The sequence below is a fragment of the Onychostruthus taczanowskii genome, unplaced genomic scaffold (assembly GCF_017590055.1).
Source record: "Onychostruthus taczanowskii isolate IOZ18803 unplaced genomic scaffold, ASM1759005v1 scaffold229, whole genome shotgun sequence".
Taxonomy (NCBI): Eukaryota; Metazoa; Chordata; class Aves; order Passeriformes; family Passeridae; genus Onychostruthus; species Onychostruthus taczanowskii.
In genome coordinates, this window is record NW_024499562.1 from 102,443 (window position 1) to 128,734 (window position 26,292).

The 26,292-nt window shown below is 43.6% G+C and overlaps 1 protein-coding gene across 1 annotated transcript in view; it reads left to right on the forward strand.

Moving 5' to 3' along the window:
- Positions 1 to 2,558: 2,558 nt before the first annotated feature.
- Positions 2,559 to 26,292, forward strand: part of LOC121336283 (metalloprotease TIKI1-like) — a gene marked incomplete at its 3' end in the record, with an annotated part of 122,324 nt that continues 98,590 nt past the window's right edge. The window contains exons 1-5 of the mRNA XM_041405284.1: positions 2,559 to 2,949; positions 3,987 to 4,117; positions 4,673 to 4,778; positions 6,263 to 6,533; positions 8,034 to 8,169. Of these exons, the coding sequence (XP_041261218.1) occupies positions 2,559 to 2,949; positions 3,987 to 4,117; positions 4,673 to 4,778; positions 6,263 to 6,533; positions 8,034 to 8,169 (1,035 nt within the window). The remainder of the gene's footprint in view (positions 2,950 to 3,986; positions 4,118 to 4,672; positions 4,779 to 6,262; positions 6,534 to 8,033; positions 8,170 to 26,292) is intronic.

Genomic DNA, 26,292 nt, shown 5'->3' on the forward strand with positions numbered 1-26,292 from the left:
CACTTTGCTGTGGTGGCCAGTGACAGCACGAGACAGCACTGAAAAGTGGGAGGTTCCTTCTGAACATCTGGAAACCCTTTTCCACTGTGAGCATGGCCAAGCACTGCACAGGTTACTCAGATAGATGGTAGATGTTAGGAATATGATAGAAATTCGTGCCTATGAAATATAGATTTGTGTATTAAACATGTTATTAAGGGGGGGGACCAAGATTTAATCCTAGGATAACAAAACCGCGGCTGGCTGACAAGGGTGGAACTCGGCAATAACACACCAAGGAAAGCTCGGCTGCACAGAACATGGTCATTCACGGTGGCATGTACCCAAGGACACCCAGTGATGATGGTCCATGAAGATACACATCTGAGATAACCAGGGCCATCAACACCTTCCACCTGAATACAGGATTCCGGGAATCAGAGGAGGAACATTGATCTCTTCCCGAACGAGGTTTTGTGCAGCTTTGAGTGAAGAAAGAAACCAACATGAATATGATGAACTTTGAAAGGAGACAAAGGGACTCTGCTGCAGGCAAGAAAAAGAGCATAAGAACTGTCTCTGTGGAGCAGCAAGTCAGGATGAAAGGGGGATTCGGTGCGATAGAGGCCGAATCTGTTCACCCAGCCTGTATCCCGGGGTCTGTGCTGTCATTTTTGATTGGTGGCTGTTGGGACTGTAATACGGTCGCGAATAATTTTTTTTTTTTTATTTTTATTGCAATTGGGTCTATTTATATTCTTACCTATAACAATCTTGGTGACCTAGCCTGACATGATCTGATATCGGATTCCAGGGTCCCCTCTCCAGGTCCGGGCGGTGCCCTCCTGAGTTCAGCGGCCAGACAGGATTGGCAAAAGCCCAATGGAACCAATCAGATAACACAAACTATTAGCCAAAAGCCACAATCAAAAGGTTAAAAACGGGCCCCGAGCTCTCAGGGAAATGGAGTAAATTCTCCAAAGCTGGCAAATTTTTTCCCTCATAAAACTACGTGCACAAAGATTCCACACGGGAAAAGGACCGTAAGTATCATGTGGTTGAGTGGGATGTGATTGAGTGTGTGTGTGAGATGTGATATTATCACGAAGCGAGCGTGGACCCCAAGATCGCAGTTCCACTCTTCAGCGAGGAAAGTGGTTGTTCGCGGGGGAAGCGGGGGAAAAACTCATTAAAAGCTCACACACACACCAACCCAAAATCCTGGGAATTGCGGGAGGAAAGGGGGGGTGTTTTTTGATCACGGGCTGGAGAGGACAAAGGTCCATTGATGACCAGGAAAAACAGAACCTCACTGGATCCAGGAGAAAGGTAAGAGAGCTCTTTTTTTTTGTCGATCGAAAATCTACAGATCGGTTCACTGTACAACTAGTAGGTTGGCAAAAGTTTTTTTGTAACTAAGAATCAAGGATTGTACCCGTAAAAGGAAAGCAGGTCAGTTTGGGAGCCTATCTACCCAAAAAGGAAAAAGGTAAGCAAGATTAAGAAACATGGGACTGAAAAAGAGTAAACTACAAGGGAAAATCCAGGGGAAACCAGAAAAGGTGGAAAAATATTGTACTCCCAATATACCAAGAAATAGTCCTCTGGGGTGGATGTTGGAACATTGGGAGGATTGCTCCACGAGGAGGGGGAGGTCTAAGGAGACAAAGATATATTATGGTGTGGAGAAATGGGCTCATGTGGAGGTCAAGAAATACTTATTTTGGCCTATGTTTGGGACTTTTGAGAAGGAAACATGTGTCAGGCATTGGAGGAATTTATATTGGAGGAAGAGGGGTCAACAAATGGGGAAAGGGTGTATGCATGGCTGTGGGAACATGCCAGTACCAGGGTTAGTTCCTGTAAAAACCTATAAACAACCTAAGAACCTCAAAAAAACCTGGGAACCCCTGGGAAACCTCCCTCCCCCATACCCGAATCCCCAGGTACAGGGTGCCCTCCGCGAATCCGGCGCATCAACAGGCAGCGGTGCAGGCGCCGCCATCTGAAGCAATGCCTCTACAAGGGCAAGCTTCGGCAATGCCGCTCACACACAAACAAACCCTTCCCCTTCCCACTCCTACACAACCGGAGGGGAACACAGCACACACACACGTCTGCAGGGAACAAGTCCCTGCCCTCCAGCTGAACGAGACGCAAGACTTGGAAGGCTAATGCGGATGATAGTGAGGACAAGGAATGGCAGCAGAGTCTCTTTCCGCTCAGGGAAGCCCAATGGCTCCAGGAGTCCTTGGATATGTGAATGTGCCAATAAACTCGGGGGATGTGCATGCGTTCAAAAAGGAAATGGGGAAAATAATGGATGATCCATTGGGGGTGGCGGAGAGGTTGGATGAGTTTTTGGGGAACAGTATTTATTCATATGATGATATTAGTGCCATAATGAGGTCTTTGTTTAATGCAGAAGAATGAGATATTATAAGGGTGGCAGCAATAAAGGATTGGGAACATCGGAACCCACAAGTGGGGAGTGGGGAGGTGTCAAATGGCCCAGGCAAAGGCCATTGTGGAATGCACAAGCAGAAGAGGACTGGCAAAATATTGTAGATCTTAGAAATATGGTGATTCAGAGTATTCGGGGGGCGGTACCAAAGGGGCAGAATCTGAGTAAAGAATTGGGGGAATGCCAAGGAAGGGATGAAACTCCTACTGAGTGGCTGGAGAGGTTAAGAAAGATTCTCCAGATGTACTCGGGAACGGACCTGGATTCCCTAGTGGGAGCCATTTTGTTAAAAACACAATTTGTGGCTAAATCCTGGGAGGCCATAAGGAGAAAAATGGAGAAGCTGGAAAATTGGCAGGAAAGAATGTTACAGGAATTGTTGCGGGAGGTTCAAAAAGTCTATATGAGGAGGGAGGATGAAAAGCAGAAGGCACAGGCAAAGGTCCTAGTGGTGGCGGTAAGGGAAGCACAAAAACAGGAACGAGACACAAACACTGGGAAAGCCGGTCAGGCACAAAAAGCCTCGGGGAAACCCACATATCCAACAAGGAGGCCTGTGCCCTGACAGAGGGAGGCGCCAGAGTGCTATTACTGCAAGCAAAGAGGTCACTTTAAAAGGGAATGTAAAAAGAGAATGAAGGACGAGAAAATTTTTCAAGAGGACTAGAGGTGCCAGGGGCTTTTTAACATGGGGTCTGTAACACCAAAGGAGCCCTTGATAAAACTAAAAATAGGACCCCAAAAGAAGGAACTGGTGTTTTTGGTGGATTTAGGGGCCAAAAGGAGTATTGTCCAACACCTACCATGGGGGTGCTCAAAGAACAAGGATTCCATTATGGTAATCGGGGTGAAGGGGGAACATTTCAAGGTACTGGTAATTAAAGATGTGGAAATTGAATCCGAAAATAAATTGTGTTTGGGGAATATACTGTTGGTGGAAGAAGCAGATTATAATTTGCTGGGGAGGGATTTAATGATGAATTTGCGTATTAGTCTAACTGCACAAGACTCTCAACTTATGGTAAGCTTTTATAAACTCACTGCTGAGGATGAGGGAAAAATAAACCCTAAAGTGTGGCACAAAAAGGGGGAGGTGGGGAAGTTGGAAATGGAACCTATACACATAGAAATTGAGAAACCAGAAGACCCTATTAGGGTCAAACAATATCCAATACCCATGGAGGGAAGGTGGGGGTTAAAACCAATAATTGAGGATCTAACAAAAAAGGGCACCTTAGAGCCGTGTATGTCTAGACATAATACTCCCATTCTTGCGGTCTGTAAACCGGACGGGAGTTATCACTTGGTGCAGGATCTAAGAGCTGTTAACCAGTGAACAAAAACCTTATTTCTCACATCTCAAATCCCTATACACTCCTCAATAATGTGTCACCGAATGATATCTGGTATAGTGTAATACACCAGAAAGATGCCTTTTGGACTTGGCCTCTAGCAAAGGAGGGTTGGGACTGTTTTGCATTTCAATGGGAGGACCCAGAGACAAACCGTAAACAACAACTTAGGTGGACCTCCCTCCCTAAAGGGTTTGTGGATTCACCGAACCTGTTCGGTCAGGCTCTCGAGCAATTATTGAGTGAGTTTGTCCCAATGGAGGGAACAAAACTATTACATTATGTAGATGACTTGTTAATAGTGAGTCCTGATGAAGATGGGGTAAGAGCAAACACGACAGCTCTCCTAAACGTTTTAGGGGATAAAGGTTTAAAGGTTTCAAAATCTAAGCTGCAATTCACAGAGCCCATGAAATATTTAGGACACTGGTTGGTGAAAGGTAAGAAAAAGCTAGACCCTGACAGGGTGGCGGGGATTATTGCATTACCCTCCCCTCAGTCAAAAAGGGAAGTAAAACAAGTACTTGGCTTCTGGGGTTCTGTAGACAATGGATCGAGGGGTACAGTGAGAAAGTAAAATTTTTATATGAAAAACTAACCATGGACAAACGTAAATGGACTGAACCGGACAAAAAAAAAATTAGAGAATTAAAGAAGGCCCTTATAGTTGCTCCAGATTTAGGAAGAAAGAGGTCTAATTAATACAAAAGGGAGGGGGCTGATGCATGGGGGATTAATAAAACAAATTCTAGAGGCTCTCTGAGAGCCAGAGGCAATTGCTGTAGTCCATGTAAAAGGACACCAAACAGGAGCACAATTCCAAACCAGGGGAAACAGTTTGGCAGATCAGGAGGCTAAAAACACAGCACTCCTGCAGGTCAGCACTCCAGAGATTTGTGAGGGGGAGATTCGGAAGTATCCTCCACAACTCTCTCAAAAGGAGATTGAGGGGTATGAAAATATCAGAGGAAAATTAGATGGAGGTAAGTGGAAATTACCAGATGGAAGGGAATTACTGTCAAAGGAATATACTCAGAAAATTTTGAGAAGGTTACATTCACAAACTCACTGGGGAGCTCAGGCTTTAGCAGAACAATTTTTAAAATTTTTCGGGTGTAAAGTGATACATGAATTACCAAAACAGGAAGTACAAGGGTGCATCATATGCCAAAATGTGAATTGGAGCCAAGCCAGGCAAGTAGCACTGGTGAGCCGACCAGTAGCGTACAGACTCTTTTGAGAGGGTCCAGGTGGATTTTACCGATCTACCAAAGGTAGGTAGGTACAGGTGTCTGCTAGTAACAGTAGACAAACTGACTCACTGGGTGGAAGCATTTATAAGTTCCAGGGCTACTGCACAACTAGTGTCTGAATTGCTGCTAGAAGAAATTGTGCCCCTGTATGGACTGGTAAAATACTTAGATTCGGATCAAGTCACACACTTCACTTCTAGGGTAATAAAACAAATGACTGAAGCTTTAGGGATCCGATGGGAGTACCATACCCCATAGCATCCTCAGAGTTCTGGACAGGTTGAACAAATGAATCAAACCCTAAACAATTATCCAAACTGATATTAGAAACAAAAATGTGTTGGGTAAAACACCTCCCTCTAACCCTGCTAAATATTAGAACACTGCCCCACTCGGAGACCAGAATATCACCCTTTGAAATGCTGTATGGGATGCCCTACAAACATGGGATGCCTGTAGGGCATCCTAAAATTGAGGATGGGCAAATAAGACCATATCTCATAGCAATAAACAAAAATCTGCAGGAGCTGTGGAAACAAGGTATCATAATGCAAGGTACTCCACCAGGCTTTGCTATACACCCCATCCAGCCCGGAGATTACGTCCTTATAAAAACTTGGAAAGATGTACCCCCACACCATTGCTTGTTCTTTTAACTACAGATACAGCAGTGCAAATGGCAGAAAAAGGCTGGACTCATGTGTCAAGGGTAAAGTGAGTGGAACCCCAAGCAGAGACGCCAGAGAGGGAGGTTGTTTCACCTCCCGGAGACTTGAAGCTCACACTGCGTCAACCAAGCTAATGACTGAGAACAACCTGATAAAATTTCAAGAGTCTGACTGTCCAGTATTATCCTTTGCTCAGTTCAAGTGTCTGTATTGTAACAAATTGTGGATGGTGCCTTGCAAAAGGGGGATCCGACCAAGGGGTTTGTGTTATAAGTGTTTTGATAACGAAGTGTGTCTAACTAACCTGATCTTGACATTCCTCACAGAATCACGGGTGATTGAAAGAGACTCACTAGTGTGGTTTCAGCTTTTCCAAAATGGGGTAAGGGGAAAATTGCAATCTTGAGGCCACGTCTTAGCAGTTGAGTGCCGGAGATTAAGCAAAGCACCTTGCAGTGCCTTCCTGGTAAAACTCACACGGTGGGGTGTGTTTAAATGGAGATACATGGCTCGATCAGAATATGACCTCCGGAATATTCATTCCAGCTGCCAAGAAGATGGTCTTCCCCGCCGCTGGTGGCACCCCAGTGAGCGTAGGTGGAGGCAGAGGAATGATAGTGGGAGTGGTGCTGATGAGCCTGAGTCTAGTCACGTGCCTCAGGACTAGCACTCATGTCGAGAACCAGGCTAGCCTGGAACAGCGGGATCCCAACCACGAATGTGGAGTTTGCACACAGATCCTCCAGGAAGGACAGGGTGAAGCAGAAGTTTCAGCCTACCTAACCTCGGGGGGATGTGAACAAGGCACTGAAAGCAGGTATTGTTTTATTAATGGCACTCGGTACGGGGTCTGTATTATAGAGGGAAAATAAGTCTTCATACCACAGAGGACCGCTTCTAAGGGTAAGTCAGAACACACAAGGCAAAAACGGTGTATCGAGTCTATAAAGATACCCATCTGTGATAAATGTAATTGTACTGTTTGGACTGCGGGAAAGATGGAGTCAGTTTTTGTTGGATACTATCAGGTAAATAAGCTGTGCTGTAATAATGACCAATTAGAAATATGTGCAATAGGGGGTAAGACTTATTGGGTGGGGAAAAATTTAAAATATGAAAATAAGCTTCCTCTTAAAAAGGAACCGGTTATCATCGATCTGCTCGAGGATCATGATGACCAAGCTTGTCTACAATATGATAAAACATTTTGTTTCTCTAAAAACAGGGAAGGGGTGGATCCGGAAAGCAAAATACAGCAGGTTGCACAAGAATTGAAGAAACAAGAATCAGAAATGAGAAAATGAAGGGTAGAGCAAGAAAGGTTAAAAACTTTAAGCGAACAGTATGATCAATTGGGGAATCAATATAATGATTTTTGTTTACCCACATCTGACAAAAATCTGTTCATGGACCTAATGCAAGAAATTGCCACAGAGTTAAGTTTGTCTAATTGTTAGATTTGTGGGGGGCTGAAATCAACAGAAAAATGGCCTAGGAAAGGTGAAGGGTTAACCCCAGAGCAATTACTAAAAGGGGATAACACAAAAATCTCAAAATTAATACAATGACCTGAGGGATGGGTCTTGGACAAACAAGTAATTGGGATGATTTGCATAAGTCGAGAGGGGAAGGAATACACTGAAGTGGTAGGGTATATCCTTTGCATCTCCACTCTAGCTGTAAATTCGGACACAAAAAGTATAAACTGGCAGCCAGAGCCCCCTTCAGGGTATTGGAGTCAAGAGAAAGATAACAAAGGTGAGTGGAGTGATAAAATTGGGCTCTGTTGGAATAAAATGGCTGGGGCTAACCCTTACCAATCTTTGAAGGAACTAAGAGATTACCGGAATGGGCCAGGAAATGTGAATAGTAATTGGAAAGCACCTAATGGTATTTATTGGATTTGTGAAAAGAAAGCCTATAGCGAATTGCCTCGGAAATGGAAGGGGTCATGCACTCTGGGACTGATTAGACCAGTTTTCTTCACCTTACCTCGATGAGAAAGCAGATCCTTGGGGGTTCCGTTATATGAGACCCTGGACCACCAAAAGAGGGAGGTAAGAAAGAAATTTCCTATATTTGGGGGTAACCAAAAATGGGGGGAAGAGGAGTGGCTGGCAGAACGCATTATTGAATATTATGGGCCAGCCACTTGGGCTCAGGACAGTAGCTGGGGTTATCATACCCCAATATATCTCCTGAACTGGCTGATTAGTCTCCAGGCAGTGGTGGAAATTGTCTCAAACCACACTGCAGATGCTCTCGAGTTGCTGTCAAAACTGCACTCCCAAATGAGGGCTTTTGTTTACCAAAATAGGATAGCCCTGGACTGCCCACTGGCTGAAGAAGGGGGAGTCTGCGGGAAATGCAACGAATCAGAATGTTGCATTGAGATTGATGATTACGGGGAGACCATCCGAGGTCTGGCCGCTGAAATCAAAAGAGTGGCTCATGTACCCATCCAGAAATGGAATTCAATTTTGAATGCTTCCTGGTGGGACAACTTATTTAATGGTGATTGGTAGAAGAAATTAATATTCTTTATATTCTGTTCCATAGCCAGAATCATCTTCTTACCCTGCCTGATTCCTTGTTTTATTAGACTAATACATTCGGTGGTACAAGGTATGCAAATTGCAGCTATGCCTATTGACCCAGAATGCGCGACCGGAAAAACAAATCCAGTTTCAAAAATTATGAAATTAGAGGAGGAAGATCCAACAAGTGGGCTGCAAATTGCCTTAGCAAAATTTGAAAAACAATTAAATGGTAATGAATCAGAATATCAAAACTATTGAGAGACACCTCAGGAAGATTGGGAAAATGAGACTATCTAGATACAAAAAGTGTTATATATAATATATAGGGTGCATTGCTTAAATTTATGGGAAACGGGTATTAAAAGTTGGCTAAAAATAAAATACATAGAAATATTTTTAGAAAACTGCATGAATTAATGTGTTTATAAAGAAGGGGAGGGAATTGTTAGGGATATGATAGAAATTCGTGCCTATGAAATATAGATTTGTGTATTAAACATGTTATTAAGGGGAGACCAAGGTTTAATCCTAGGATGACAAAACCGCAGCTGGCTGACAAGGGTGGAACTCAGCATTAACACACGAAGGAAAACTCAGCTGCACAGGAGATGGTCGTTCATGTGGCATGTACCCAAGGACACCCAGTGATGATGGCCCATGAAGATACACATCTGAGATAACCAGGGCCATCAACACCTTCCACCTGAATACAGGATTCCGGGAATCAGAGGAGGAACATCGATCTCTTCCCGAACGAGGTTTTGTGCAGCTTTGAGTGAAGAAAGAAACCAACATGGATATGATGAACTTTGAAAGGAGACAAAGGGACTCTGCCGCAGGCAAGAAAAAGAGCATAAGAACTGTCCCTGTGGAGCAGCAAGTGTGGATGAAAGGGGGTTCGGTGCGATAGAGGCCGGATCTGTTCACCCAGCCTGTAACCCAGGGTCTGCACTGTCATTTTTGGTTGGTGGCTGTTGGGACTGTAATATGGTCGCGAATAAATTTTTATTTTTTTATTTCTATTACGATTGCGTCTATTTCTATTTTTACCTATAACAGTGGAATTTTCTTCTTTGCAGGTATTCAAAAGCTGTCTAGACAATGTCCTGGGCAAGTGGCTCTTGATAGTCATGCTACAGTAGTGGTGTTGGACCAGATGCTCTCCAGAGGTCCCTTCCAATTTCAGCCAGACTGTGATTCTGGATGACTTAGTATCACCAAAATCAGCATTTGTCTTCTGGAAATATGTACCTTTTGATATCTATGTTACTATTATGTTAAGGAAAAGTTCTGCCTGAAAGGTTCAGACCACTGTATTATGAGCACATCACACATGTAACATATATATATTGCTTTGAAGTACTTGCTGAAGGTCATACCAAGTAGGGGACAGCACAGAAACCACTCTTGGTATTTCATGATATAAATATATTAATGGAAAAATGCTACTGTCCTGAAAATAGATAGAAAAGAACCAGACATTGCCAGTGTCTCTCAAAAGTTATCTTTAGCAAAAAGTTACAATTTTCTAATGTTAAATATTTATAGGGATATGGGAATACCAGTACTGCTCATCATCAAGATGGCTTTGAAATAGGTTATTTGAGATAGCAAATCTATATGACAGGACTCGGGAAAATGAAATATCTAAATGAGGTGAAGCACATTTAAAAGTGTAGAAAGAATTTACTGCAGCATGTAACGGAGCTGTCAGGCAGACTAGATCCCTCACTTGTTGTTACTGTTGCTTCACTGCACTTTCATATGACAAGGCTCTGCTTTCTCTAAGGAGACTGCTGAGTTCGGCTGCGTTGGATTCTGTAACACATATGCTTCCCCCAATGCAAGAAACAGCTGGGTAGTGGCAGGAATAGTCTGTGTCTCAGTGAACTTGAGAGACCTGTCAGAAATGGATGCAAATGTTTAAATGATCCTGTCAATACAAGTAGTCTCATCTACTGCAGCAAGATGATGGAGCAGGCTCCTGGTGCAAGTAGGAGGTTGGGCTCTTATTTTATAAGCCTGTGTCTTCAGGTGAGATATTGAGCTTTTGCAGCTGTCTAGGGCTGTTGGAATGGCTCGACCATGATGCACAGAACATGACTTGTCAGTCACCAAATGCCATCCAAATCACCATTTCTCCTTGTAGCATTTTGGGACTAACCTACAAAGACTCCAGGACCATAGGGCATGGGAGAAACAGACATTCAGGTCAGACAGCAGCTGTTGTAAATGCAGCCAGTAAACTGTTGGGCCAGTAACCAAATGAAAGCCACAGTGGGCAGCCATTCACAGTGCATAGACTTTACTAGTTCTGCAGGCCCTGATGATGGTGCTACTATCCCTTCTGGAGATTCATCTATCAGGATTAAGTATATGGAAGCAAAGTGTATTCCTGTAAAAATGGCATTTTTCACTGTTGATAGATCTTGTTACAGAAAGGACTTTCTTACACTGTGAAGCAGTTGGATACAATGGGGCTAAGCATAGTGTAAATGTCAAGAGGGATTACAGCAAAACAGAAAATTTAGAAAGGGCTGGACTTTGGCCACGTGCTTCATAATTGTCATAGGAAGCAGTGGGGGAGACCCAAAGCTCCCAACTTTTTTACACCCATCAGTGCCCCAGGGTAGAGTGCAGCCAGGGTGCACCCCTCCCCAGTGGAAGTGCTGCGCTTTGCCTTTGCAGTGGTCTTCTTCACCAGTGTACTGGCCTTCCTAATGACTGTGATATCTGTTCCCTATTGAAACTGCACCAGTTTCAATAGAAAACAGGGGCAATGTTGCATGTAGCTTGCTTCAGCTTTTCCCAGACAATTCAGCATGGAGCCAAGCATTCAGCTCTGTCTCTGCAGAATGCAGAGATGCAGGGAGCAAAGCAGTGGTCGAATTTTTCATTCCATTAAGAATTCACACTTTCTTCCCCTGTGTTGCTGTTGTTGTCTCGAAACATGACAGACAAAAATCAGAAAACAAAAGCATTTACATTCTCTCCACTGTCAAAGCAGCGCATTCACAACCAACATCAAAGGTGGGTTTAGTGATCATTAGTGCAATACTGCACTCCAACATGATCAAAGCAATTGGTGCCCAAACACAATGAAGAAGATGGAGCTGTGATTCAGCTTTTCTATAAAAGGCAATGATGAAGTGATCTGGGGAGAAGGTGAAAGCACAGTAAGTATATGAGGGCATGCAGCTGAGATATTCTTTTACATCAAAACAATTTCTCATTTCATATCCAATTATACCTCTGAGCTGTTCAGACCAACATTTCTGTCATCTCTGGCTTTCAATTGACATTGCAAATTAAAGAATAAAAAACTACAATAAAACATGTCTCAGTTGAAATTCCTCCTGAAGTGTGTCATTGCAGATGGAAAACTGTTTGAGAGCTGGGATACTTGTGCTGGCCTTACTCATGCTGCCAGCCAGCTTCAATCAATCACATTTGGGTGAGGGACTCTTTAGTTACTGCCTAGTCAATGAAAAAGCCTTTTTGCTTTACTGTCTGAATCACAGAATGGTCTAGGTTGGAAGGGACCTTAAAGATTGCCTGCTTCCAACCCCCGTGCCATGGACAGCAACACCTTTCAATACACCACATTGCTCAGAACCTCATCCAGCCTAGTCTTACACACTTCCAGGGATGGGGCATCCACAACTTCTCTGGGCAACCTGTTCCTGTGCCTCACTAGTCTCACAGGAAAGAATTTCTTCCAAATATCTAATCTAAACCTACTATCTCTCAGTTTGAAGGCATTTCCTATTGTCCTCCTCCATATTTCTTGTAAGCTCCTTCCACGTACTGGAAGGTTGCAATTAGGTCACCCCAAAGTCTTCTCTTTTCCAGGGTGAAAAAAACCCTTTCTCTCAGCCTTTCCTCAGATGACAGGTGCTCCATTCCCCTAGTCAACCTGGTGGTCTCCCGATGTCCCTCCTGTGCTGGGCCCCCAGAGCTGGGTGCAGGGCTCCAGGAGCACCCCAAGTCCTTCTTACAAGGCTGCTCTCCATCTGTTCATCCAAAGCCTGTGTTGATAACAGGAGCTGGCTGCACCAAGGGAGAAGGTTCAAAGTAGAAAGCTCCAAGTGCAAGAACAATGGACTTTATGATGTTGGGTATCCATAGCCAGGGTATCAAATGTCATTGAAGTCAAAAGTGAAGTAGATGTGGCATTAATCAAGCCACTGTAATGGACTGATCTTTTTGTCTCTTGGACTTGTGCAGCTCACACCACACAAGTGCATCTTGGAAGTCCCACAGGAAGCCCTCATCTTCTGCTTGATTCGGTGCAAATTGAAATTCTGAACTCAGCTTTTTCTTAAAATCATTGAAACAGTATCTTCTATATGAGAGAGTCATCATTTTAATGGCTTAGCACAGCAGTTATGACAACAGTATATTCAAAATTACCAAGGGGGGCTGGGGGAAGGGAGGCTGTGAGAATTAGTGGTTTGGAGTTTGGGGATGGGAGGGGCTTTGTAGGGGGCAGTTAGGATTAACAAGACCTCAGATCCAGGAGTCTGGTCCCTAAGTATGTTTACTGTGACTGCAACTGAGTCACTCTGTCTTCTCTTGTGTAAGCTAAACCACAAGATCTTCTTAAGCCTTTCTCTGGAAGACGGATTTTCCACACTCGGAATGGCTTGTAAAGAAGATGCTTTAAAGCAGCATCTCAGGGGAAGAATACAAACAAAAGCCCCAGGAAAAATAAAGGCATTCAGCGATACTTAGCAAGGCATGGCAGTGGTTTGGAAGCAGTAAAGCATCAAGGACTATTGGCATGTTGTGTGGACAGCAAATTAAGCCAGTAAGAAAGGGAAGAAACTGAGTCATGTGTTCAAAGGAGGAGCCATGGCAAGCCAGACAGGATACAGGGCAACTCAGTAGTGGAGCAAAGGTGTTCTGCAGGGGGAGGAGACTATTTTGCTTTGAAAGATGAGATGAGTAATAAAGTTTGAGGTAAAGAGATGCTTAACTGTGTTGGCAGTGAGTGTGAAACTGATGCTGTTGCACTCACTCTCACGAAGCTTCATCAGTGAGCTCTTTGTCTATATCATGAAATGGCTTCAACTGGGTAGCATTCCCATTTTTGCTTTATAAATACTCGCTGTCCTCTGGGTAACAGCAGCATAAGCTTGACTTCTACCGAGTGGAACTTTTTAAAATTAGCCTACCTCCTCTTTCAGAAAGAAAATAAATTTTCTTCTAGCTTCTAGGACACACAATGAGGGGGTCGTAATGATCTCTGGCTTTTCAGCACTGAGTCAAACATATATATAATTCTTGAAAAGAGCACAGTATGCAGGTATGGAAGTTTTGGGGGCTGCCCCACAGAGCAGAGGGTGTAAACCAGCAAGAAGAGAGCACAAACAGCAAGCAAAGAGCACTGGGAGAATTACAATCTGACCTGAAAGACACCCAGGCACTTTTTGCTGCTCTGGATTTCCACTGTGAATGGGATCCTGGCCAAGCACTGCCTTTGTCCATTACTTACTGCTCAGTCCTATTCCTGCTCTTCCCATAAGAAGCTCATGTATTTGGTATGCACTTGGGGAAGAGAAGTGAAGAATTTTGATCTATAAGTGTAAATAAAGTCATAGAATTGCTGTTTTAAGTTGATTTAGGTCTTCATTGAAGACAGTGTCTTCTTTCCAGACTTTCCTGTAGAAAAGTAACTCTCCCCTGGGAATCTTGCTGGTATTGGGGAAGCAGGCTGCAACTCAGGTAGTGTGACCTTCCAGAAAATACTTTGCTCACATTATTCATTAGGAATCGTCTACTTATTTCTGTTACCTTCTGCAGGAAATAGTTAATAATTTTTAAATTATCATCTATGAGAGCCCCTCCACATTTGTGGTGTGGTGGGATTTTGCAGAGGACTGGATTTCTGTGCAAAACAGTAATATGTCCCCACCCTGATCAGCGCCACCACCTTTTTTATGTTAACATCCTGCATCCAGGCAAAGGATATACAGGGAGGATTCCTGTCTGCTTTCTGCAAGTGAGGAGGAAGAGATGGCACAGACAGTGGCACAGACAATGGCTCAGCTCTTCTTTCTCTTCCTGAAGTGTTAGAGTAGCAGAGGCCGAGTGCATTGGATTTTTGCTGCAGAACAGTGCAGCAATACAACAGAGAAGAAGAAAGTACCAGCAATTACCCATTTGCCAAGAAGTGGCTGCTTACCAGCTGTTGTATGTTTATGAATTTCCCTAAAGCTACCTTCAAATTCAGACTTTCTGTGTATAGTCTGTTCTGTGCCCAGAAGAAATACAGAACATTTCCTTTTCTGCCACCCATTTTTGTGAAACCCATTTTCACCATATGAAAATAGCTATGGGACAGATCACCCTTGAAAAGTCTGTATATACAGAAGAAATATTCAGTATGGTCCTACAAATAGAATAAAGGGCATGTATCTCAAGGCTTAGCTCACACATGATTTCATGTTTCTTACGTTGTTGTGATAAGAAATTGGTCCTGCCTCTCAACAGCAAGGAAATTTGAATAGTACAGGCAGTTTCACAGAGCAAGGGTGTGCAGAGCTTGGCTTCAGGCTTATATTTGTATGAGGTAGTGTGACTCACGCTGAGGTGGCGTGACTGCTGCTGTCAGAGGTCTGAGACAGAGCGTGAAGCCTTGAAGGAACCCATTCCAGCCTACACATTTTCCCAAGCAGATTTTCATGTCCTCTGTGAGCACCAGGTTATCTAAATATACTGTTCCTTATTTACATTGAGAGACAGAGGTATAATGCACCCAAAACTATCTCACACAGGCTGAATCCCTGTCCTGAGGGCACCCTCATGAGCAGAGCTGACACTGTAACTCAGCTCTAAGGACACAGCTGTATTTACTGTGAAAAAAAGGCAGATCCCGTGCCAGCTCTGGCTTTCCAGTTTGCCTTTCTGATCTCCCTCACCTAGGGAGACTCCAATCTGACAGTGGAAGTGTATCTGCCTCTCCTCCGATGGGCAGCTGGAGGGAGTGGCCTGGCCTTTGCGCACAGGGTTGGAGTGCAGATGTGCTCAAGTGTCACCTCTGTGCCATGGTGGGGAGAAGGCCACATGGAAGTGTGTGTGGGTGGGGTGCCAAGCACACCCAAGTGTGCCAAGCAACCCCATCACAAGGGAAAGATGTGCATAAGCAGCAGTGATTCTCCTGGAGAAGGAGAGTGCTTTCCCCACAGATGAAACGGCACCAACTGGGAGTTCCTGAGAGGCAGATGCACTGTGATGGAAGGGTGACACCACCAGCAGAAATTGTACATTATCTTTCAGAGCAGTGGTTTATTTGAAACCTGTTTCCAACTGACCTGACAAATTCATTTCCAAAGCAGCAACAGATGGCAGCAGACAGATGGCTTAGTAATTTCAAAGCCTCTCCAGAGAAAGGAAGTGTCACTATAAGCCTGCACTATCTTAACATTAAGAAATAATGGGATCTTAACATCTGCATTAGCTGAAAATAGTGTGAGGATACATGTTGTAGGCTGGATTTTTGCAGCTATTCTCATGGTTTCCACTGGCATAGCTCCACAATTCTTAAACCTTCTCTTTATCTCATAATGGCATTTTGAATATTTAAATATTGAAATGATTGACTATAGATGTTTCCCTACATCATCTTGGTCCAACCACATAGTTCCTCAAAGCTTCGGTTTCTTGTCTGCAAAACACAGATAAAAATCCTGTATTGTCCCTGTGCTTTTAGACAGCAGACTCCTTGACAGAGTATTTTTCCATATTTCCACATGTTCTGTCTTTTTCTTTTTTGTTGATGCTGGACTCTGGTTGGCTGGAACCTTATCCCCTGCAAGAAACAATGCTGAGAGGGCTGTATTCCTTTGCTATCAACTGATGAGTAAGGGAGCCTCAATCTTGACAGATTTTGGGGTTTGGTTTTTAGTTTTTTTAATTTATGCTAAAGGTTCACTTTTCTTTGTTGCAATTTTACTTTTGCCTGTCCCATCCCAAAACTGAACTCTTTTGATAGTTTTTGCTATTTCATTTTCCCTTTCTCTTATATATTTTACTGCAGAAGTTTTTGGAAAGAATTAAGTTTGTCCTCCCTTCTGCATCCTCATCACATCCCATTAAATGCTGGAACCAATAATTAAAACATAAGGATTGACCTCTTCTTTCTGAAGCCAAGTTCCATACAATCTCAGCTCTGACCTGTCCTCCAGAGTACAGGTAACTTCCTCATCTTCTGAGAAGGTAATCAAACCTAATCAAAAGGAATCAAAGGGATGACTCTGTCTTGTCATCTGGTGCATACCTATTAAGCAAAATCAGGAGACAGGAGGCTTGTGGCACAGCATGATTGATCTTTGGAGATATGAAGTCATGGGCATGGATAAGACTCTTATTTCTCTCACTTGAGACAATTCATAGCTAAACCCAGTGGAATTATATACTTACAAAGTTTGTATAACTAAAAAGAAGCACCAGTTTTCCTTGTTCCAGGAAGCCCAGTCCCTCTGTACCACTGTGGCTGCACTTCAGGGGTTTGCTGTTTGGTACCCTGAATTTTCCTTTCTCCTCTTCTAGTGAAGAGCAGGTTTGGCCACTTAGACCTGTGGCAGTTCAGAAAAGGTAAGGCTTTGTCTGGTGGTGATGGAGCTATATCAAGCTCAAGCCCAGAATTCCATGAGGGTTTAAAAATTAGGAGGGGTAGAAGTGATAGTGTGTGGGTACTGTGCAGTCAAAAAGAAAGGTGTAATAATAAGTGTATAGGCTAAACAGACAATAAAAGATTGTGACATAACCTTAGCATAGGAAGGGATAAGCTGAGGAGCAAAAAATGGCAATGCCTGTTGAAACTAGCATGCAAAACTGAACTTCAGCAGCTACCGTGGGGCTGTTCACTGTTCACTCTTTAGACCGCCCTTGGTTAGGTGTTGTGATGTTGTGATACAGGCCTGCTGGACACAAAAGGACAGATCACCCCGAAATAGAGCATGGCTAGGGAAGACTGGTCTGGAACAGCTGTGATACAGAGGTGCATTAGGATGGAAATTATAGACCACTGCAGGCCTCCCATAATGGGAAAGGGGTTGAATCTGCCTCTTGAGACACACAGGTCTGGAAAAACTCTGGTTCTGCTAGCTGCTGGAGAGAGGACATACAAGCTTAGAAGACAGAAGATGCTGGGAACAATGTCATTTAATTCCCAGCTTTTACCAAAATGTTCTTACCATCCTCTTGCCTCTCATTTTTTCTCATCAGAGCTGAGTCAGTAAGAGCTATCCTGTTTACAGAATGTACCCTAAGATCAAACAGGATCTGGGGACTGACTATGTTCCTCTAGCAGAGATCTGGGTTCAGGCCTATCATTGCTCATCCAAGTCAAAATTTTGATGCTCTCTTGGTAGCTAGATGAGATGGGTGGATTTCCACTAGAGAGCAATGGTATCTCCTACGCAAAGGAGTCTGCCTTGCCAGTTGAAGGAAGGACATTTAAAAAAGCATATGAGTAACCATGGGGATTGGCACCAGCTGCTGTACATGGAAACGACACCAGTCCCTGAACAGACACAAATACAAAACTCAAAGTACAAGGACTGAGTTCACTGTTTCTGGACCAGGGGAAGGCAGGTGGAAAAGCACAGCCGTCTTACTTTCTGTGAAGCCAGCACTGCATAAATTGCAGTCTCAGCTCCAGCAAATATTCATCTGTCTCCACAGATAAAATTATTATTGCATACAAGCTGTGAAAATAGAGAATTAACTGCTGGGTACATCAGAAGGATTCTGAGTACAACAGAGACATCTGCAAATATTCAATAAACCCAAATGTGGACTGTTAATACCAATATAGCTTCTACCATTAGAAGAAAAGTGGGGGGAGCCCAGCCACTGCTCCAATGACTTCAGCAAAAATTATGCAAATAAAGCCAGGTTATTTTTCAAAAAGTATGTTTTTGAACTTGTTTCCTAAAAATTACATTTCTGCCAGAAGCCTTCCTACAGTTGGGATCCTTTCCTCAGCAGACAGGAAGCAGGTGCTGGTCTCAGCGGCATCTGGCTGTGAGGGCAATTGAATAGTACAGCAGAGCAGGATTGGGACTCATCAACTCTCATGGGCATTAAAATGAGATTACACGGTTCTTTAAATAAATCGTCTATATTCTAGCCTCTAATAAAAATGCTATTGCTGGATGAAACTCCTCGGGGTTTTTTACAGCACTAAAATAGAGCAAACATGTTGTCTCTGCTGCCCAGTGTGGTATTCACCAGTCTTGACCATGTGCTTGGAGGTCTTCTGATCACCACAGATGAGGAAGGGAATTCATGTCATGTGACAGTCATGTTCTTCTGTTAGAGCTTCCTAAGAGAGGCTTTAAAGTTTTCAAGTTCGAGAGAGAAAGTCAGACAAGAGCTGGACTTGACAAGATACTCTTCTGTACTTACAGAAGTTATCGGTTGTTCTGCCATAGCCAAATGAGACATTAATTCTTTCCAGTCAATCAAGGTGACTTTTTGGTCATAAAAATGTGTGTTTTGCATGTTTGTCCAGAACTTGCCATCAGTCTTGCTGCCTTTTATTTCTGATAAGCCAGGATTGCATAACTCATTGGAAAAGTAATTAGCATGGTAGATGATAGGGAATTTTTAAGGTATATTTTGAGGTAAATAAAACAGACATTTTTGTTTAAATATAAAAGAAAAGCTTAATGAACAGTACCCTGAGCAAAGTCCTACAGCAACAAAAAGTTCTACATAGACTCTGCAAAGTTCCATCTCAAGTATATACACTGCAGCAGCACTGATCCCAAAAGTGGATGGACATCTCAGCCCAGCTGTGAGTCTGTTCCCCAGCCCAGTTCTGCTGGGTGTCCAAGGGTGTTCCCTGAGTTTGAGCTCCTCTTGGATCCCATTCTAGGATGGCTACAAGAAAATGCTGAGGCTATTGATCATCTCATAACTGCGTGAAGGGAAAGTTCACAGCCTTTATGTTCCCAGCCTTTACGTTTCTGACATTCCTGCTTCCAGTCAGATTAACACCTCCTTCCTGATGGGCCTTCTTTCCCTCCATGCCACATCATACTTTGGGCACAAATTTCTACTACTAAGCACTTACAATTAGATTTTCACCTTCAGATCTGACTGGCTGATGAAGGGATCTTTTTATTCTCTTAAAAATTAATCCTGAGGAGCATTTTAAGTAGTGGGACAGAGATTCTGAAATGGATTTTTTTGTCAAAAGAAGAGCCAATGTATACTTATTTTGCCCAGTACTGTTAAGTGACATAAATAAGGCAGGAGATCTTTCTCCTTTTCAATGCCTTTATTAAAGAGATTCAGCTCAGGTGGGGAGAAATCGACGGGTCGCGCCCACACCGCCGCTGTCCCCAAGAGTGGCACGGAGGAGGAGGGTGATGGAGCTCTGTCCGCTGGTCTGCAGGCAGAGCTGGGGACTGCGTCCTCACGGGAGATTGGCAGATTCCTCCTTTTCGGTCCAACACTTCGGGTCCCCTCCGTAGTGAACATCTCTTGAGGTCAGGGTGTGAAGCAAAAAGGATCCAAGCAGGCACTGGACTTCACGCCCATCCTTAGACATCACCTAGGGTCCTCTAATTCTATATTGGTTCGTTGTTTTTAGGGGTTTTCTAGGAAAACGGGAAAATTTTGGCGCGGTGCATTTCTCATTTGCATACGTGGTCCCAGGCCACTCCTATTCTCCTGGGCTGCGTGTCCAGGTGTAGCTCCGGGGCAAGCATTGGGAGGACAATGGCTAAATCACCAACCATTAACGGGCAATTAAAGAACTCTTTACAATTAAGCTAATTTAACAGCAACTGGTCCCACCGTTTTTTTTTTTTTTTCTGTAACCTTAAATAAAAATAGGTATATTTTTATTCATAACATTAAGGAGATGGTCTCCAGCCATTCACAATTTCAGGTCTGCTTAAAGAAAAGGGAAGCTGAGGCCAGGCTGTTGGAACTGCTTGGGAGGCATTAGATACGGCATATGGGAATCAGTTAATGCGCAGACTCTGTGACATGCCATGTACCCCCACCTCTGACCCCTGTCCTGTACAATGGCACTGAGAGAAGCCTCAGAGAGCCTGTGTGCATTGCCCAAGGTCACAAGAGTGTCTGAGCTGAAAATGGTGCCCTAGTCCCCTGGGACACCACATCCCTACTATCCTGCTATCCTTAGCCCAACTTTTCTCTGCTTAAACAGTAATGCACATTCCCATTCACCTATAGTTAATTAGCAAGAAATAATTTATTCCCTGAGAGAAAAAATATCTTTCTGAGCTTGTTGTGTATTTAGACAACTATAAATCTCTTGAATAAATTGATACAATAATTATGCTGAACTTCTAAATCCTTATGAAAAATAACCATTACAGTTTTTATGTGTTTTACGTACTATTAACTCAACACCTCCTGAGGGAAGATGAGAGATGGCAGCTCTGAATGGGCACTGGAGTTCAGAAGTGAGAAACAGGGCTGCAAGTGCCTTGCTGGCATCACTCATTTCTCTACCACCTTGCAGCAGAAATGATGTCTTGTGCTTCCTGGGGTTGTAATGTCACCCCCTCATAGCCATAGAGCCCAGGTATCCTCAGGCAAGGAACAGCTCTGAAAAGCAGTGGGTTTGAAGGGTACAGGACAGAGCCCTGCCCATGCAGCGATCCCTGTGGCACACGGAGCACAGCAGCCATTACTCGCTGTTATCCTCTTCGTGGCTGTGCTGATTTCAAAGCTGCTGCATCTTCATTCTTTCAGCGGTGTGGTGTCCCTGTGTTAACCACGGGTGGCTTGTGCTCTCACGCTGGTTTCTGGGACCACTAAACTCGCTCTGCAGGCTCAGAGTCTGTTGCACGAACCAGAAGAAAAACATCAGTGAAACGGATGGTGCCATCTACTGGGAACTGAGATTTTTACATACAAGATCACGAACTGATCTGATGCAATCAGTTTTACTCTCTCTCCAGGTTTATCTGATACTTTTGCAGCAAGATGTTTATGGACAGCCCACTGGCACCGCTGAAACTCAGAATCCAAATCTGTCTGTTTAGAAATTTCTATAGGGCACCTCCCTCCCACAGAATACTAGTGTAAGAGCACATGGAAAGGTCAAGAAAACTGCTCCTGGCTTTTGCACCTAGGGAAGAGAATATGCTGCTGTGGTAAAGTGGAGATTAAATGCCCTGCAGCTGTGACAGACAGTTGTCTTGGGGGTCTCATCGGAGAGGAAAGTGTTGAGCTTTCAAAAGAGTCTTGGAGAGATTCTCGCTTCTGCTTTTGCCAAAGTTGTTTCCCAAATATTTACATAGAACACCCTTATAAAACAGGATATAAATTTGTCACTAACCTTTGCCTCAGTACCTAAAGTATCCAATAACCAGAGAGCTCTGGGGCCTGGGAAGAGATGTTTTGCAGCTCCCTTTTCTAGACACCTGTATTACTGGATTTGGCCATCATTTTGATTATGAAATAGATGGGGTTCAGACTGTTCAGCAACTCTCGTGTCATTTGGAGCAGCAGTTTCTCTTTGCTGTTCATTAAAACCCCTCCTTGTTCATAGTAGTCATAGCCAAAGACCGAGCCAGGTTTTGCTGCAGTGTGCTGTCATTTTGTCAAGCTCCAAAGCTGAGACACGCCATCAATAAGCCATTTGCTGCTGGCCTAAGACTGTCCACATTTGATTCAGTGGGTGTTTCATCTCTGATTTCTGTGGGGAAATTATCATGAATGTCTCAGAAAATGTCTCCCTTCTGAAGTGCAAATTTCTCTCCTTGTAATATCTGGAGCCTCCCTCCTTGTCTCTATTTATTGCTAACATATAATGTCTAACAAGCAAAAGCCAATTAAGTACTAATACTTTAAATGCCGTCTCCAGCAGTTATTTTAGATGAGCTATTTGCTGTACTAGAGCTGCAGGTCCCTCTTTTGCTTTCTAAAATAGTCACAAATTCATTATGTTGGCCTAGTAACAGAAATTCATCAATGCTTTAATGCCCTGAGAAACAGACCTGAGACATTTTTAGAGAAACAGGTTAACCCATGGTTTGGGTCCTGAGTTGGACTGCAAGTCAGACACAGCATGGATGCATGAAGGTTCACTCCAAATCCTAATCTAGCAAATTTCTCTTTAAGTGAAACACACTTAGTGAAGGTACTTGAGAGCAGCCCTTTCCAATGTGCTCCGCTGTGAGCTAGGATGGGCAGGCTGTGCCAGAGGATTCTGAAGGTAGTTTTCCTCACTGATGGGCTCCTGTTTAGAGATGGATCATTCACCTCTCTGTTTTGCAGGATTTGCTAGGTGTTTTTTTTTGTTTGTTTGTTTGTTTTTTGTTTGTTTGTTTGTTTTTTGGTGGGGTTTTTTTGTTTGTTTGTTTTGGTTTGTTTTTTTTTTTTGTTTGTTTTGGTTTTTTTTTGTTTTTTTAGTCCAACTGCTCTATCCTTGATGCTCTAATATGTGCCCAGAATAGGGTCTTGTATTTGGGTAGGAAAAAAAAAAAACCACCCAAGACTGACTCCAAGAGATTTTAATTCTATCAGAGACAAACCATGATAAAAACTGAGTAGACCCCTGGTCTGTAAATCTTTCAGTGTTGTAACTTTTTAATGTGTAGGGGAGAGAAAAGCCCTTTCAAAATCTCTAATGTCCAAATCCCAACCTGAAGTACTAATATTCCTGGGACAAGCCAAAAGAATCTGTTGGGAAATTGCCTTTGGATCTCTTGTGCTACTGTTTGATGTGAATGGCAATAATCTTCCAATTACTGTGCTGCAAGGTACTGAGAGCTTCAAGGGTTTTTATACCTGAGACTGGTTTTACTCAAATCCTGAAAGGGAGAATTGTAGCCTACTTCTTGGAAGTATTCAAATGCAGAGTTCCATGTGGAGAAACACCCTTAATGTTCTCCATTTCTTAATCCTTGACTTTGAGAGGGTTTCAGTGTATCCTTAAAAGGAAGAGCTGGGAAAAATCTTTATTTGGGAGAGAAATATAATGCTACCAACCTTAGGAAGTGGAAATATAGTGCTCTTCTGAAAATCCTGTGTAAGAGGGAGAGGAACAGAGGTGAGTGAAAGTTAACAGGCTGAGAAGGCTGGGAAGGGCAAGTGGGGACAAGACACTTTAAGTTATTTCCTGCTTAACCATTATGTTAATCTGTGTGTCAGAAATCCTCTTCAGATAGAATTTTAAGTGAAAACATGTCTGAATAATATGTGTGTTTTCTTTCAAGAGGTGAAGCAGCCTCAGAAAAAAAAAAGAGAAGTTGTTAGTTTTTTTGTCTGCTAGAAGGGGTTTATTCTCAAACTCTGAGGCCTGATGACATTTCTTGTTTACGCAGCTTTCACATTCATGAAAATGGGTTTCACTGGCTCTAACAGATTTGCTCCTGATTTGCATCCATATCCAGCATTCCAGCTAAAGAACAGTAAAAACATTTAGAGAGGAGGAGCAGGAGTAAACCCAGTGGTGAACAAGAATGTCTCCACAAGCTTCAGAGCTGGAGCTTAAGGCAGTGAAAAGCATATGTCACATCCCTTGCCCTGTAAGCCAGTGACCGCAGAAACTCCAGTTTATACACCTTCACCCTTCATTTGCTAAAAGGGAAGGGAAAAGATTGTCATGGTACATTAACATGAAGGCTATGCGTGCAAGAGGCTCAAGGGAGATTTATAACCTTGGAGCTTTCTTTACAAATAGTCCTTGAAATAGTGGTTTGGGAGGGGGGAAGTCAAACTTTCCTCTAGTACCAGATGGAATAAGCAGCTTAGATTTTTTTTCTCCTCTTTCTGTGATCCAAGGAGAGTAGAGCTGGTCTTGTCTGAGCTGCCTCACAGAAGCAGTGGTAATATTGATATTGATTTTTTTCCTGTGCATCCCTGGAGTATTTGCTGGGCACAAGGGGGAATGTTGTCTCCTTGGCCCCTGTGAGGAACAACTATTACTAACAATTGCTAGAGGGGAGTGGATCTGTTCTGAAAAACATGTTAGGGGATATTAGGAGCAAAGAAGAGATTTCTACTGCTTTCAAGTACTTTTGGGACAAGAACATAACCCAGCCCAGTTCAGGCTGAATTGTGCGTGTGTGCTGAAGCCCTGCCAGCACATCTGGCAACAGCACTTTTCAGCAGCAGCCTACTTATCAGTATGTGCTAACAAAAACTTGTGCCCTGACTCCAGTGAATGATTAACTCTGTGTCTCTGGTGGCCATGTGCACCATATGCCTTCGCAGGCTAGTGCTGCCTGCTCTGGGAGCACAGTATTCATTTTCCTTACCTCTCCTGACCGTGCCTGAGATGTGACTTATGTGCTTTCGAGGAGGATTTTGCTAAAGGTGGCATTGTTGAAGAGTGTGATTTGCTCCACATGCATGGGAGTCACCAAAAGCCACTGAACCCTTCACGTTTGGTGACACAAGTGTAGTCAAGTGGAGAGCAGCTGTGAATGCATGACCCTCTATTTCAACAATGTGCTTTGTCATGCCAAATGATGTCACGGGTTGCACATAATCCCTCCTGCTTATGGCTCTGAGTGGCACCTGTACCCACTTTGACAGACAAGGCTTCTCTGGAACAGGCTTCCTGCTGGTAAAACTTTGGGGAACATGTGATGAAGAGAGACTACAACAACAACAACAACAACAACATGACTACTATATTTCAGTCACACAGAGAAGGACATGCAGGACGTGAGGGATCACAGGAGCAGTAACATAATACACACCTCGGAAGTGCTCCACTTTCAGTGGGTGAGTAACTCTACTGGATATGGCACAGCAGAGGGGAAGGGAGGCTGCTGACATATATCTGCTTTCCTTCCCCAGGCAGGCTTTCCTGTAACCACCAAACACCATCCAGCAAGCCTATGTGAAGCTGTGTCAGACTAGCAACATTTCCATGCTGTACCTGAAAGTTATGGTTTGACTTCTAGTGCCTTTGCACAGTAAATACTTGCATAATGTAAAGGAAAATGGGGACATCCCAGCCTAAAACCTTTCCTGCCCCTTCTTCTGCGCATGATACTTTTTGGTGTAGCCACACATAGTCCTGCCCATTCCCCAGATGACCATGCTCAGAGTACTCTAGAGACCATGGAATGTGATTTCTGGTAGAACTCAGTGAGTTAGCCACCTTGGAAACTGGAATTCAGGTTAGCAACATTGTAGGACACATTTGTGAATATTGCGTTCAAGTGACAAACAAGCCATGTTTCAAATGCAGTGCCTTATAGTCTCCTTCAGCTGTGAATATGCCCAGTTATGAAACTCCCCCTTCATGTGAAGCCTCTCACGTTCCACTGGGTGTTTGATCCTGGTAGCTCTCCCCATGCACCAGTGTCTCTGCCACTTCTCCCATCTTCAGGCCAGCTGGTGGTCTCCATGCCCACCAGTGTCACTGTGGGCTAGGGGGAAGTAGACACAGCTGTAAGGATGAAGTAACTCCCTTTTGTAACTGCAAAATGTCTTCCAAGGATCTTTCCCATGCTCTTTCTTTGGAAGCGAGACTAACCTCTCTGTTTCTGCACACCGAGCTCTTGCCAATGTGTTGGTTGCACTGTGAAGGGCCCAGGCCCTGACATGTCCCATGCCTGCTTCCCGCAGCTATTACCACCTACCAGCACTTCTATTTTCTGGGAAGGAGTTTCCCTGTGTGCACTGTGTCTTAAACATGACAAAAGAGGTGCTTGCCCTTGTATCCTTGCTCTCCCTACGGGGTTTAGAAGCCTAGATTGGTTGTAGGAGTCCTGAGCAACCCAGTAATATGAGACTGCAGTATCAGAGAGGCAGGTTCCCACCTCTGCCTCAACAAAGCACTGGCACCCATGTCTGGATTTTCTAGATGTCTAGATTTTCTAGATGTCCAGATTTCTAGATCTTCAGCCTGTGAAAACTCTTGTTGGCTACTCTGTGTATTTAAGGACTGCAGAGAATGAGGGCCAAGGCCAGGTCAAGCCAAAAGGATTATTTGTACTTTTCAGTATGATGGATAAAGAGTGTCCATCTCTCTTTCTGGGATGACAGTGCCATGCTTGCAGATGCATTCATGCCATCAAC